Source organism: Apodemus sylvaticus, chromosome 3, assembly GCF_947179515.1.
Source record: "Apodemus sylvaticus chromosome 3, mApoSyl1.1, whole genome shotgun sequence".
Classification (NCBI taxonomy): Eukaryota; Metazoa; Chordata; class Mammalia; order Rodentia; family Muridae; genus Apodemus; species Apodemus sylvaticus.
Window position 1 is genome coordinate 95625991 of NC_067474.1, and position 13907 is coordinate 95639897.

General features: G+C 40.8%; 1 protein-coding gene across 2 annotated transcripts in view; it reads right to left on the reverse strand.

Annotated features, from left to right (window-relative positions):
• Positions 1 to 13518, reverse strand: part of Zdhhc21 (zinc finger DHHC-type palmitoyltransferase 21) — a 59876-nt gene extending 46358 nt beyond the window's left edge. Inside the window, exons 1-3 of one of the 2 annotated variants that reach the window (XM_052176686.1) lie at positions 13341 to 13517; positions 8115 to 8261; positions 1886 to 2082 (exon numbers count right to left, since the gene is read on the reverse strand). In XM_052176686.1, the coding sequence (XP_052032646.1) occupies positions 1886 to 2039 (154 nt within the window). In that variant the 5' untranslated portion in view covers positions 2040 to 2082; positions 8115 to 8261; positions 13341 to 13517. Of the gene's footprint in view, positions 1 to 1885; positions 2083 to 8114; positions 8262 to 13340 lie in introns of both variants that reach the window. The other variant, XM_052176687.1, reaches the window with a different exon arrangement.
• Between the last annotated feature and the right edge of the window lie 389 nt (positions 13519 to 13907).

Sequence of the window (13907 nt, forward strand, 5' to 3'; positions counted from 1 at the left end):
TATATTATATTATATATTAAATTAAATATATAATAATTATAATAAAACATCTTCAATATTATTCAAATAGAAATAGCTAAGAGTAGTTAAGATTTAACAGTTTAGATATACTTGACATAGTCTTCAAAACATCAGATATCCACAAAATATGACATTTAATGTTATTTCATTATTAAAGGTCATCTGACTACAAGCCAGGTCTGCTCCTAACTACAACCCCTTCAAGGTTCAAAAAAGATATTGAGCATCAAAACCTCCATATGGAGTTACTCCAGTTGTGGCAAGGTGGCCACTGCCCTATACATCTAACAGACAAAAAATACTGTCCAGGAAAGGACATGCAGGATAGTCAATAGCTTGGCTCTGCCAAGAAGAGTAAGCTAGTCCTTCATAGTTCCTCCTTCACTTAAGGTCTGTCAGGTGATCCTGGACCAGAAGGCTAAAGACAGATGATCCAACATTTTAAGGAATGAGAAACTGTCCAGGTAGTCAGCTGTCTTTGCAGATTTGGTTAAGTTAAATGTGGAAGCTATATTTTTGTGTTTCCTATATATTAGGGTAATATTTAATTCATTCTCAAATTTCTGATGGGGTTGAAAACTAGTTATAGTCTCATAAAAAAACTTAATTTGTTTAGCATTGAGGAAGATGATATAGATTTGAAAGGATGGTTTTCAGCTAGTAATACAAGTTAAAATCAAAACATAATTCAGGTATAGAACTGTAGACTCTAAGTTACGATAGATGATAGAATACGCTATCTAATTGACAAAGATGACGGACTGGATGTTTAAGTGTATATCATATTTTATATTTATATTTGCATACATATAAATTTGTTATTGTTGTGCTCAATTTATATGGGGGGGGGGAGAAGAAGCCTTTTTATTGGACAAAAGGGGAGATATGTGGGTTGCCCTGGTGCTGTTTGTACTCTGATGTTAATTCTGCTTCCTCAAGAGGGGCTGCCCACTATGAGGAGTTGATCATGTATTCAGGTGATCTCACATGAAGTTTCTCCCCATTCCAACTGGCCAAATAAAGGCTAGAGCCTGTGATTGGGCAATGAAAAGGAAAGGTAGAACTGGAGGTCTTAAAGAGTGGGGGCAGAAGGGGAGAGGGTGAAGGAAGATGCGGTGGAAGCCAATATGGAATAGAACCACATGGCCTGGAGAAGTTGCAAGTAGCAAGGGTTTCATAGCTGGGGAATAAACTAGTACAGCGATAGATCACACAATCTAGGCATATAGCTTATAAATATAATAACAGGGTTGTATTTTTAATACAGGCTTATTGGGTTAAGAAATTACTGCAACAATGTGTCATTGTGATCTGACTGTCAGTGACATAAACAAGCCATAATCTTTGGGTTGCAGCAGATAATAGTGATCCAGGAGATCCAATGGCATCACAATCAAGTCATCTTTAGGATCATGAAATTCTCATCTCCCAGTAATATATCCCATCCCCTCCCTTATAATGCCCTTCAAGTCAGGCACAGAGATGCTGGGGTCCCAGGCATGCAGAAGAGATTCAGAAAGATGGCAAGTCTGAAGCCACCCTGGGCTACAGAGAGAAGCTCTGTCTCAAAACAGTATCACTCAATCAATAACCTTCCATGTTTACAATTAAACACAAATCCTGTTGTCAGGATTTTCTCTTGAACAAAATGGTCTTCATACACTTTTCAGAGTGAAATAAATATAGAGTTAGTATCTTATCTCTCCAAGTACAACAAGCTATTGTTTTGTACAGCTGTAATTTAATTAGTTTAGTAGTACTACTGAAATAGCATAATCAAAGGAAGCCAAAAAGACACTGTAGTTCAAATCATTCACAATGATAAAAAAATCTTTATAGGCGGTAATAATACTTAGAAACTTACTTATTATTAAAATGCCAGGAATGTGTCCTTCTTCATAGTGAGGGAAGAGGACAATCTTGGGAATTATAACGATATTGTATAACCAGACAAAGACAATCACACCCACGCAGCACCAACCGTGTGGGTCAACAACAAAGTGGATCCGAAGGCCCATCCTGCAGTGCTATGACTGCCTGCCAGCCCACAGGAAGATAATCCTAGAGAGAAAAGCAAGAGTTACTAACACGAGAAGATTACTCAATGAAAAACTACATCTCTGGAAATATCATATTTACTGAGTTTCCTGTGCATATGTGAGTTTTGTCTCAATATACACTAAGCAAAACAAATACAAAATTCACTACAAATTTCATGTGTAGACAGAAAAGAAATGAATGAGTATGTCCACCAAAAGGCATGTGCAAAAGTCTAAGCACTTTACCCGGAGGCTAACATCACAGACTCCAATTCTGGTTATCTCGGGGTATAGTCTACCTGGAAATGAATCTGATTAAAACTTCTAAAGAATCAAAAAAATTCTACACCTTGATCTGGGTATATAATTGTGGGTGTATGCAATGTAAACATAAAGACTGTATATGTACTTAAAACCATAATGAAATACTTTAAAAGTCATTTTGAAAGTGAAATTAAGTGAAAATTACAAATAACTAAAACCTGTGGGATGAAGCCCAACTCATTTCTTTACTATCAACTCAAGAAGACTCCTGGTTAAGTGGGACTATCACTCAGCTGAGAATTCACAGTCAGCAACACATTCCCAAATGACAGTGTCCAAGTGAGCTGAAATTTCATACAGAATTGAGATCCATCAAGTGACCTAAAATATATCCATACCATAGCAGGCATAACTTACTAAGCATAAACAACTACTTATTGTACATGGCCTAAGGGAAATCTCTGACACAAACTATAACAGTATAATAATTAATTAGGTCAGTCATTTTCAAACTTGCAACAAACCATAATCAACTAGAGAGCTTTAAAAACATAAAAAAGACAGATTCCCAGATCCCATTCCACATCCCCTAAACTCCTCACAAGACTCAAAACCAGTGCATCACCCAGAGGAATGCTGGCTCAGAAGAACTAACCACTGCCTTCACTAAGGTGTCAGTGGTACAGTAGTGGGTGTAGTCAATTCTAATAAAAGAGTCACTTCCTAGACATTGTAGATACAGCTATTAATAAGGCATGGCCTTTGCTTAAACAAACCAAGTCCTTTTGGAAAATGTCATTTAAAAAGGGTTGAATTTACTATGCTAAGTTCCACATCTGTAAACAAGTTGTCAGAAGATGGGCCTAGTGACAGCGGGATTCTAGCAGGACTTCCTGGAACAGATACAAACTGAGCTCAATCTTGAAAGATAAGTAAAGGTTACCTAAGACAAAAACACAGCAACTACAGCAAAAAGAGGCCAGAGCAGGGTGACTAAGCAGAGTGACAACCAGGAAGTATCACAATCTGCCATCAGAAGTCATAAACCCCCCAGGGACTGACTCAGAAATCAGGACAGGGCTCTATCATGAGGGAAATGTGTCATTTAGAGCACTCAGACTTCATTCATATGCACAGGAAAGCTATTAAAGTGGGGGTTAAGTAAGATCTGTACTTTAAATAAATTATTAACACTCTCCGGTGGAGAATAAAGTTGAAGACAAACTAGTTAGATTAAAAGAATACAAAAGTCAAAATTAACTTTAGAGAAGGAACCTATTGAAGGAAAATCCACACGTGAGCCATACTAACCCGGCCACTCCTGAGAGTGAAGGAGAGTGGAGGACGGGACAGCCCTCTACTTCAGTCATGAAGGACTGGGCTCCCACTGAAGGGCCTTGATGCTCAGCAGGGCCACAGGCTACCGAAGCAGATTAAAGGCCACTGAAGTTCAAAAAATACCTCTCCTCTCATCCTTACCAACTCCTAACTTTTGAAGCAACAGAAAAAAAAAAAAAAAAAAAAAAAAAAAACACAGCGCTAAGCAACAGTAGAGTACCTGGATCAATCCCCAACAAGACCAAGGAAACAAATTAATTTAAATGTATATTTTTAATTTAAAAGGTACTAGTTTCCCCTTGGAAAAATGATAAGAACTTAAATGCAATACACTACCAATTTAAATGAAATAAAGTCTAAATCAGTGTTTTTATAAGAATTCTTAAATAGGAATAGAGCCAGGTCTTTTAAATAGTTGAACTTCATTATCTCTTAGAAATGTAAAGGGCAGATCACTAAAGTAAGAAAACCAGAAAGAGTAAAGCATCTGTGCCATTTGCTGGGTCATTCTTCTAAAACTGAAGGAGCACAAGGTCCTGTACAGCTAAGAAGATAGTCACTGCCAAGAGCAATTAGGGAGGATGGGAAGTTAGGAAAGGACTTTGCTATTGTAGCCCAGGCTGGCCTGAGATTTACTGTTAATACTTTTACAGCCTTGCTAAACTATCCAGAGATACAAGAAAAGACAGAGGCTCTGCTTCCAAGCACACCCAACAGTATGAACTTCAGTTACCTTTCTGGCTTTCAATGCTTCAGTTCTATACAAGACTAAAAACTAAGCTCACATGTAAAAATACCTTTGTGGCTTGTTCCTAACATTAACATTAGAAACATATATAAATCTGTTAAGTAGGAAAATCATCAAGTATTCATCTTTTGAATCTTTTAAATTCCTTTAATTTTGAAATAACAATTTTTTCTTATTATGAAAAGATCAATCCCTCACAACAGAAACTACCACACAGTGACAAAAATCATTTAAGAGGGTTCTATTCCCTGAATGAAAACATATGTAGACAGCAAACTCTAAAACAACACCATCCCCAAGAAGACTAAGCCCAAGAAATTAAACCAGGAACATACTGCTGAATACTGAACACAAATACCTGATCAGTAAAAATCAGCAGCATATAGTCCTTTAGGAGGCCGGGAGAACCGTGGTCTTCCAGGAGCCTACAGCTGGTTGCAGCCAAGAGCCTGGTAGAGCGGCAGGATCGTGCCAGTGAGGAGAGTTACCAGGTGTGGCTGATGGCTGGACAGAAACTATTACACACCTGAGCAACAGCCAAACTGAACAGTGCTGCTCAGGACGGCAATTCCCAAATACTTTCATTAGCTGGAGATCCCCACATGCTAATTTGCGTATTAAATGGTGAGCTCATAATCAAACTTTGAAGTGACTAGCTGATGAACTGGTTCCTCAACACTGGAGATTGCTATCTGATGACTACACTGGAGTATAGTGACTAGCTTCATATCGATGTAAATTACTACAGCACAAACTGCTTTTAAAGAAATTATAATTCAACCGTAATAAACTACCCTAAGGAAATATTTACAATGTTCAATTTATTCTGAAAGTATACAATCTTTCCTTTCTTGCCATTTCAGGCACCTTGATTTACCACCACAGCAGAAAGATTTGAGTCACTGAGAAAAGAAAAATAACAACAACAAAATAACAATATAAAAGAAAATTGTAATGCTAAAATGAAAGTTTTTGAGAAAAAAAAGGACTAGCCAAAATAATAATAAGGTCAAACATATATTCATAAACCTAAGTTTCCTATGATTCTCAACCTTAGCTAAAACTGGTTTTATTACTATTCCATAAGTATGAAAAATATTCATCATCTGCTGCTTATGTCTGAAGACTCTCCAGCACTCCGCTTACTCTCTGAATACTATCTCAGGGTTTAAAGCTAAAACCAATTTCCCTAGCACTTTAGTCACAATGATCTCTGTTTCCTTGTAAAGGTCAATACAAGTTAGCCCTAGAAGAAAAGAGCAAGTGATTTTAAATGCTTGGTGTAAGGATGACCTTCACAACCAAGACCTGCAAACACTGAGTGACAACAACAAAAATTTCTGAGCACAAAACACATCAAAAACAAAATTACAGACAAAGCATTCCCCAAAAGAATATTATAATGCATGGCTGATAAGAGGCACACAAAGTAAATATATGAGAAAACAACTCACAAACAGAAAAAGAATACCTAATGGGTAATCATTACAGATGAGGAGATGCGGAGTGACTAGGTAGTGTTTCATATGTCGAGAGGGTGCAGGGGAAGAGCACTCCCGTACATTGCTATATTGCTGACCTGCATGTAAATGGATAAAGTCCTCTGAGAGGGCAATTTGGCATACCCATCAAAATGTGAAAGCCTTTAGCCCAGCAGTTTTATTTATAACACCTATGAAAGCACACTTGCAAGTGAACAAAGTAGACAGACAAGAATATCCAGAGAAATACCACTTTTGTAATCATAAAAATACAGTATTATCTAAAACCTTACTGTATTTTATCAAACATTCATCAAACTCAGGGAAAGTCCACTTAAGAGTGAGGCGTTCTGTGCTACAGATGTGAAGCTTTACAAAGTCAAAACCATAAGGCAAGTCTGAACAATCCCAACTGATGTCTGCAGTTCACACTGAAATACAATGATAATAATAAAGTAGGCTGGTGGGTGGGATGGATGGAATTCAGACCATCAACTAACTACACAGTATGGCTGGTCTTTGCTACTTTGTGGGCTCTACTTTTTTCCCACCCTTTACCCCACCCCAATTCCACCCCTGATCACTAGACAGGAGAGAAAGAAGATAGAGGGGGAGAAAGAGAGATTCTTGAACCTAATTTCCTTCTTCTTGTTTCTTCTTTGCTTGTAGCTAGTGTTTGCTATTTTGTGGCTTCTTCTTTTTCCAACCCTTCATTCCCCATCCCCACCTTCACCCCATATCACTAGATAGCAGAGAAAGATGGGGAGGGGAGGGCAGGGGAGGAGAGGGGAGGAGAAGGAAGGAGAGGAGAGACAAGAGGAGAGATCCCTGAATCTAAAGTCTTTCTTGTTTCTCCTTTGAGCACAACTAAACAACCAACAACCACCCACCTCAGGGGTCTAGTATTTATATACCATCTGAAAATTTCCCAGAATTCCAAATGTCATACATTACAGAAACTATCTATAGTTGGCAAAACCATGCTCCTGCTAAAGCATGAGGCAAATCACAGTCAGCTGCTGCACAATCTGAAGCAGCCCCATATCCCAACACCTAGGATTAAAACGATAATACATTCTTATAATAGTTCTGTGAGAAACCAAAATTCCAGAATTGTCACTACAACACAATCCACATGAGGGTATTCAGGTGTTACACCTCCAAATTTATTTCCATACTTTTGTCTGAATTTTTTCAAGATGAAAATCTGGGTGTCCAAGTTATAGTATAATAATCTTTTGTTTAAAAAAAAAGTGATTTGTACACAGATAACATGTCAGCCTAAGAAAACAGTAACCAAACTGCTAACAGAGGTCATCCCATGATACAGTTACAAGATGCACATCAACTCTCAGATGCTACTGGAGCACACTGGGATGCTGGCTCTTGACACTGGGTTCTACCACATTTCAGATACAAGCATGTTTATGTCACATGTCCTCCAAGACTCCCTTATATGAGAATGGATTGGACTGCCTAAGTCTGAAAAAGAGGAAAGAAAACTGAACAGCAAAAACAGTGTCCTTGAAACCGTTAGAAAGTGAACCATCTCCAACAGTTAAAAATACTTAACTCAGAATGGGATGGTTAGCCATGAGAAGACCATCACTGGAGAGAAAGCTAACTTGGGAAGTACAGCTGACTGCCTCAACTTCCCCAGTTGACTTCTGCTCGATGTGCCAAGCCCATGGCTAGACCTCACCTGTACTGACATCTCAGTCAGGCTATTTCAAGCCTGAGCAGATGGCCATCACAGACCATCCCTTAGATATATACATGGCTGACAGAGCAGTAAGAAGGATGGATGGCTTTTATGTTTTATGTACAAGTTATGTTTTCTTCTAGGTCTACTAGTAAGGACACGAAACTCTAAATTCTTTTCAACCAATTGAAAAATAGAAATAGCCTAAAGCACAGACACCAATGGTCTTACAAACAAAAATGTTTAATTTGAGCTTCTCTTTCTCACTTTAGATTAGTTTTTAAAATGTGGTGCTGAAAGACCTGCATAAAGCCATTAATATTTATAATTTAAAAAGATGTTTCTGAGGTTTTTAATGGGAAAAAGTCTTGAGAAAATACATTGTTAAAATTTAATATGAAAAAGTCTAAATTGTCTTTAATTCTTCATTTGCAAGTGAATTTGCTAAACACTAGATTTCAGGGACACACTGTGTCACAGAAAGCAAACACATTCCTATGTAAAATTGAATGCCCACTTACCACTTGCAAATTCACTGAGATGAGCTGTGACTTTTCTGGCACTTGCATTTAGAAGTGCTATCTTCTTGAGTCATTCTTTTATTTATTTCTTTACATGTCATATTCCATCATATGGGCCTCCCTTCAATACCAGTTCTCTGTGAGTACCTACGAAGAGTTTAAGAAAAACTTCTTATGGAGCTAGAAACAGTAAGCAGGAAGACATTCTGGAAAGAGTCAATAACCAAAGGTGTTAAGATCAGGAATAAGATGACCCCAGTCCAGCTGGCACGTGCATTTATATCCCACCCCCACCCTACCCCCAACCCCTAGGAGCACCACAGTCAAGATTCCTGGAAGCTCTCTCTTTTGAAATTACCCAGTTCCCATAAAAACCAAACAATCATGTGTCCTGCATTTGAGCTCAGTGAACTGCCTAAGCCACAAAGCAAAAGTCACAATGCAGTCTGAGTTCAATTGTGAGAGGCAGGGCAATGGTGATCAAACGTGCAGCTCCAAGTCTCTAAGCACGACAGACGAACAGAGGAAATGTAAAGTGTATGTACTCATTCAAACGCTAACAAAAAATTTATTTTCCTGGAATAAAACCACTGTGAGTCAACCACAAAAGTAAGTTCCTACAGTTCAAATTTTAAAAGGTAATATTGTAAAGAACTCTACATAGGCTATACCAATTCACTTCTTCAACCACATTATTAATTACACATTATCTGCTAGGGTACTGATGTAGAAGAATCAAATTCAGGTCCTCTAGAAAGGCAGCAGGTCCTCCTAGCCACTGAGCCATCTCTCAGATCCCACTAACATTAACTATGTTCAAGGCGGTCTCCTTCACTTTGTCTTGGTCTTAGGGGCCAAGAATGTATGACAAACTTGGGGAGCTGCTACACCACGATTGGTAAATAAATGAATTTTTATCCATATCAAACAGGCAAGCCTGAGAATTATATGCAGTACATTTTGAAACATGGCCAAAGTCGGTAATGCTGCTAAGGCTTGGAGCTCTCACAGGTCAATCATCCACGACTCAAACCCCAGCCAGTCAACATCACTCTGTAGGATACAAATAACATGGAGACCCTGAATCCAAAAGTTAAGGGATAGCAATACCCCATGCCTCCGGACTGTAAAATGTCATCAAACATTAGCACTATACATCTATTAACACGCTACATCTGAGACAACATAAATAACTGATTCGTTTTTTCAAACACGCCACAATAAAAGCCAAAGTTGCAGGTGCACCTCTTTAAAGATATCCATAAAGCTACTTGATTTTATTCTACTCTAAAAACTGATTCATCATGTTATGGCATCATGGCAGTTAACTCTGAGATACCAGGCTCTAGTTGACTTTAGGAATCAGCCTATGAGCTAACATAATTTTTAAAATATCATCAATACTCAATTTATTATCAACAAAGTAGACCTAAGTCTTCTATGGGCGTTAAGAATAGGGAGCTATGGTCAAACTCGTACTGGCCCTGCCAAGCCTCACTGTAACATGGCAAACAGGGATAATGATGCCAACACGGAGGACTGCTGCCACGCCTCAGCCAGACGCTGCCCAACGAGGAAGCACCACTGCCCAATGGGAACTTGGAAGGGAAGTGAGTTGAATGTAAGTATGACTTTAGCAATTCCTAGATCAAAATATCCCTGCACCCCATCATTAGAAGTGTTACTAACAGTCAGCCATCCATCTACTTTCTATTTTGTTTAATACCAAAGCCAAGGAACCATTCAAATAAAGCCTTCAGGGCCAGTGAGAAGTCTCCATGGGTAAAGGCACCTGCTGTCAAGCTGCAGACCTGAGTTCAGTTCCTGGGGCCATATGGTAGAAGGAGAGAGCGAACTCTTATACATTTACAAACTGTACCGTGGTAAGTATGTGCCCACACGCATGCATGCACACATGTTCACACAAAATAAACTGTCAGGAACGCCCCTTCAGTGCCTGCAGCCTTACCACTGGCACTGGATTGCACTGTATGCAGCAGGAAAGAGGCATGCTGCTCACTGCCTGCTCTGTTTTCAAGCAGAAAAGGAAAACTATAGGTTTGATCTGAAACAAAGCTCCCACTCCAAGTAGAAAGCCAGCTATCAAAGCAGGGAGTGGAGCATGGATGGAAATCAGCACTTGATCTCAGAAGCTAATGACCAAGTCCAGTCAAGGCATTCAGAGACACAGTTCTCCAAGAAGAGTTCCAAAGGTGCCACAGCGTCCAGGCGCTTTACCCTGGCCCCTCCAGAGGTTTCAATGCACCCTGCAGAAGGCTCTCTGTCACTGCACTCTGGACAGAACTGGACATAAGCTGTTGGCCCTTCACACGCAGTCGCTGTTCTGTATACCACCTTCCTGGAATCCCAAAGAATGCACTTCCATTAACAACACTGAGCCAGCGTTACAGACTTCTGTACTCTCCTGACCCAGCAATAACTTGGAAGATGTAGAATGATACCAACTAAAGACAGACTAGCAAATATTGTTTCTGTGTATGAAAAGCTCTGTGGGAATATTCACAGAAGAACACAGGAGTACAAAAACGCAAAAAGCAACATTAATGTAGGGTGGAGACAGGCTCAGTAATCACCTTCCTCCAAAAATAACACTAGGGAAAAACACTTGGGTACAGTAAAAGCCATAAATGAAGAGACCAAGTCAAGTTTTTCCTGGGTGGTAACCAGGCATATTCTTCCAAGTGGGAAAAGGAGCAAGTTATTGCCCTTCAAGTAGCCACTGGACCAAGACAACCTGGGAGAAGAAGAAAAAAAGGCTAAATTGGCCTGCCAACACATAGCAGAGTTTACCAACGCAGGTATGAAGTAAGCACACTATCATTAAATGCTTCTAATAATGAAATCCTGAAGGTTGTGAACAACTAACTCTCTAACCACAGATAAAAAGCTTAAAACAAGAACTTGAGTTCACAATCAAGCACTGCTAATCTGTACCTAATCTGATCTAACTCACTCTGTCTCTGTGTGTGTGTGTGTGTGTGTGTGTGTGTGTGTGTGTGTGTGTAGATCTATAGCCAGCCTCTTAAAGCCTAGAAGAAGCTTAATCTACACTGTGATGACTACAGGAGAAAAGTAGGCCTATAGTGCAAAAGACATGGCCAGAAAATGTCATCATTTGCCCCAGGGAGATATAAACCAGGAATCGAGTAAATAAACTAACATTATAGTAAGCTGTTTAGGGTTAGCTAGCAGCCTCCTCATACATGAAAAATGTGACTATCAAACTAGCTGACAGAGCTTCCTGGGGACTCTTAACCAACAAATCATAACCCAGACCAGACAGGAGGCTAGCTTCTTTCTTGCATTTTTCACCATCCCTCTGCCCCAGTGAATCCAACCCAGGCCTTGCTCATCCCAGGCCAGACCTCTACCACTGACTGACATATAAATGCAAACATGCATATGACCACAGACCAGGGGGATCATGGGAGACCTCCCTAGTTTGCTCATTCTATATATGTCAGACATTTTTAATCTCAGTAATAGTGTGTAACAAATGTGTACTCTAGAATAAATGTATACTGACTGTTCTACTAGAATGATCTTTTATTTCTAGAACATTTGAAAAGTTGAATCTAAGCCCTAATATTTTTGCTAAATAATATAAGTCTACATTCCTTTGCTCTCCCAGTCATGCCTTATAAATTTATATTGCTGCAATATATAACACTGTATGCTGAAATGTTTCCATAGGCTCCATGTGGACATTCCCAGAGTTCTTAGTCTCTTTACTAATATATGTGCTTTCCCAATAGGATTCTGAATTACCCATCATGAATTAGATAGTCAGGCACTGGGCAAATAAGTAAAAATGCTATGATCAACTGATTTCTTTTTTGTCTGGATCCTAACTGTCATACGGATATGTAGATACTTAGGTATTTAAATTTTCTTAAATAAACATAGCATGCTTAGACATCAATTTCTCTTAAACATGTGCATTTTGTTTATTCCAGCTTCAGCTCCTAAAGTAGTAACAGAAATCTCCACAGTTTGAAGACATCTAATGTAATTCTGCTGTTTTACATCCAAATTGAATTCTGGAGTTTTGGTACTACAAACTCACTCTCTCTCTCTCTCTCTCTCTCTCTCTCTCTCTCTTGAAAAAATGGTGTTAAATTAAAAGCAGACATTTTCCAGATAAACATGAGAAGGCTTTAAAGATTGGCTCTTGGAAAAATTTAGCCTGGCTACCTAGTTGTAGAGATGAGAAAATAAACTGGAGCCCTGGCCTGCCCACAGCCCCAAAGAGGAGATAGCACTGAAACTAAAAGTGAATCTGGTTTTTCTTTCTTCAGCCCCAAGTTTTGTTTCTTCTTGTTGTCTTCTCTTCTTCAAAAGCCTTACTATTGAGAGGACACAACCAAGGTGGAAAGAGAGTACCTCTCTGAACTTTATCTGTGGATCTCAAGCTCTGGAAGAACTTAATGAGATATTGCACCAAACCCTTTCATCTAGGCATGGCACACACTAAGCAGTCATCAAATGGTAACGGCTATCATTATCTTTTACCACAAAGGAGGTAGTGAATTTGGGGGCGGGGAGGGGGGTACACATATTAGCAGTGGGTGGAGGACCCATTTGACAAGTCTTTTAAACTTATACTTAATCACCCTTATTTGCCCTTATTTTGGGCTGAAACTTTACACTGATTTATGACCCACCCATAATGACCTTGATTTCCCTCCCTCCCCCCTCCTGTACTTTTATGAACTGCTATATTGCAGTATTTTCAAGTAATAATCGGTCAGGTCCTCTTAGCCCTGGAGATACAAACATCTTCCACTGACTCATAAGGTATCTTAAAATGTGACCCAAATACAGCTCGAGAAAGACCATAAATTTTAAACGACCAGCGCAGGTTATGTTCAGCCAGCGATTACAGGGGATGGTTAACAAGTGCAAAGTGCTGCCATGCGGAAAGCCATTTTCTCCAAACAACCGGGAAGGCCGAGGGAAATGGGGGAGAAGGTCAAAGGAGGTGCACGGTTTTTCCAGGAGGTCCTCTGCAGCTCCGCACCAGCGACCTCAAAATGAATGAAACGCTCGGTCACACCGACAGCCCGGGCCCCGGGGGTGCAGGGACGCCGGAGTCCCGGGGAGAACTCGGCGGATTTCTCTCCCCACCCCAGTCAATTCAGGGCCGCGGCCTCTGGGAGGGATGCTCCGGGGCAGGTGCGGGTCCGCCCGCCGGCCCACACTCACCGCCGCCCGCTCCGCCGCTCTCCACTCGGCTCCGCGCCTCCGCCGCCCAGGCCGGGCCGCGCTCCCCTTCCGCTTCCGGGAGCCGAGGCGCCGGGACCGGCCGAGTGGGTGTCGGCATGCCCGCGCGCCCGCGCGGAGGCACGGCCGCCGTCGCCGTCGCAGTCTCCGCTTCGCGCCCCGGAGCTGCGATGGGAGCCGCCGAGGGCCGAAAGACCTGAAAGCGCTCGCAGCCCAGCACTGCACCCGGCCTACCTTAGCCTAACCTACCTGTGCTTCCCCGCCCTGCAACCCGGCCCTGCCCAGGCGGCCGCACACACGTGTCCCCACACCCTCCCCGCACAGGACCAGCCTTAGCCTTAAGCAGTGCTCGCTTCCTCCTGACTGGGAACAGGCCTCTCTCCCAGTGACAAGCTATGGGTTGTCCATGTTACCTTGTTTCAAAATTTAGTCTGCAACATTGACATCCTCTGAGATCTTGGAGAGAATGCAGTCTCAGGCCTGCTCATTCTGTACCTGAATTTTAATAGGATCTGGAGGTGGCACCTATCAGTACACCCCAAAGCAGCA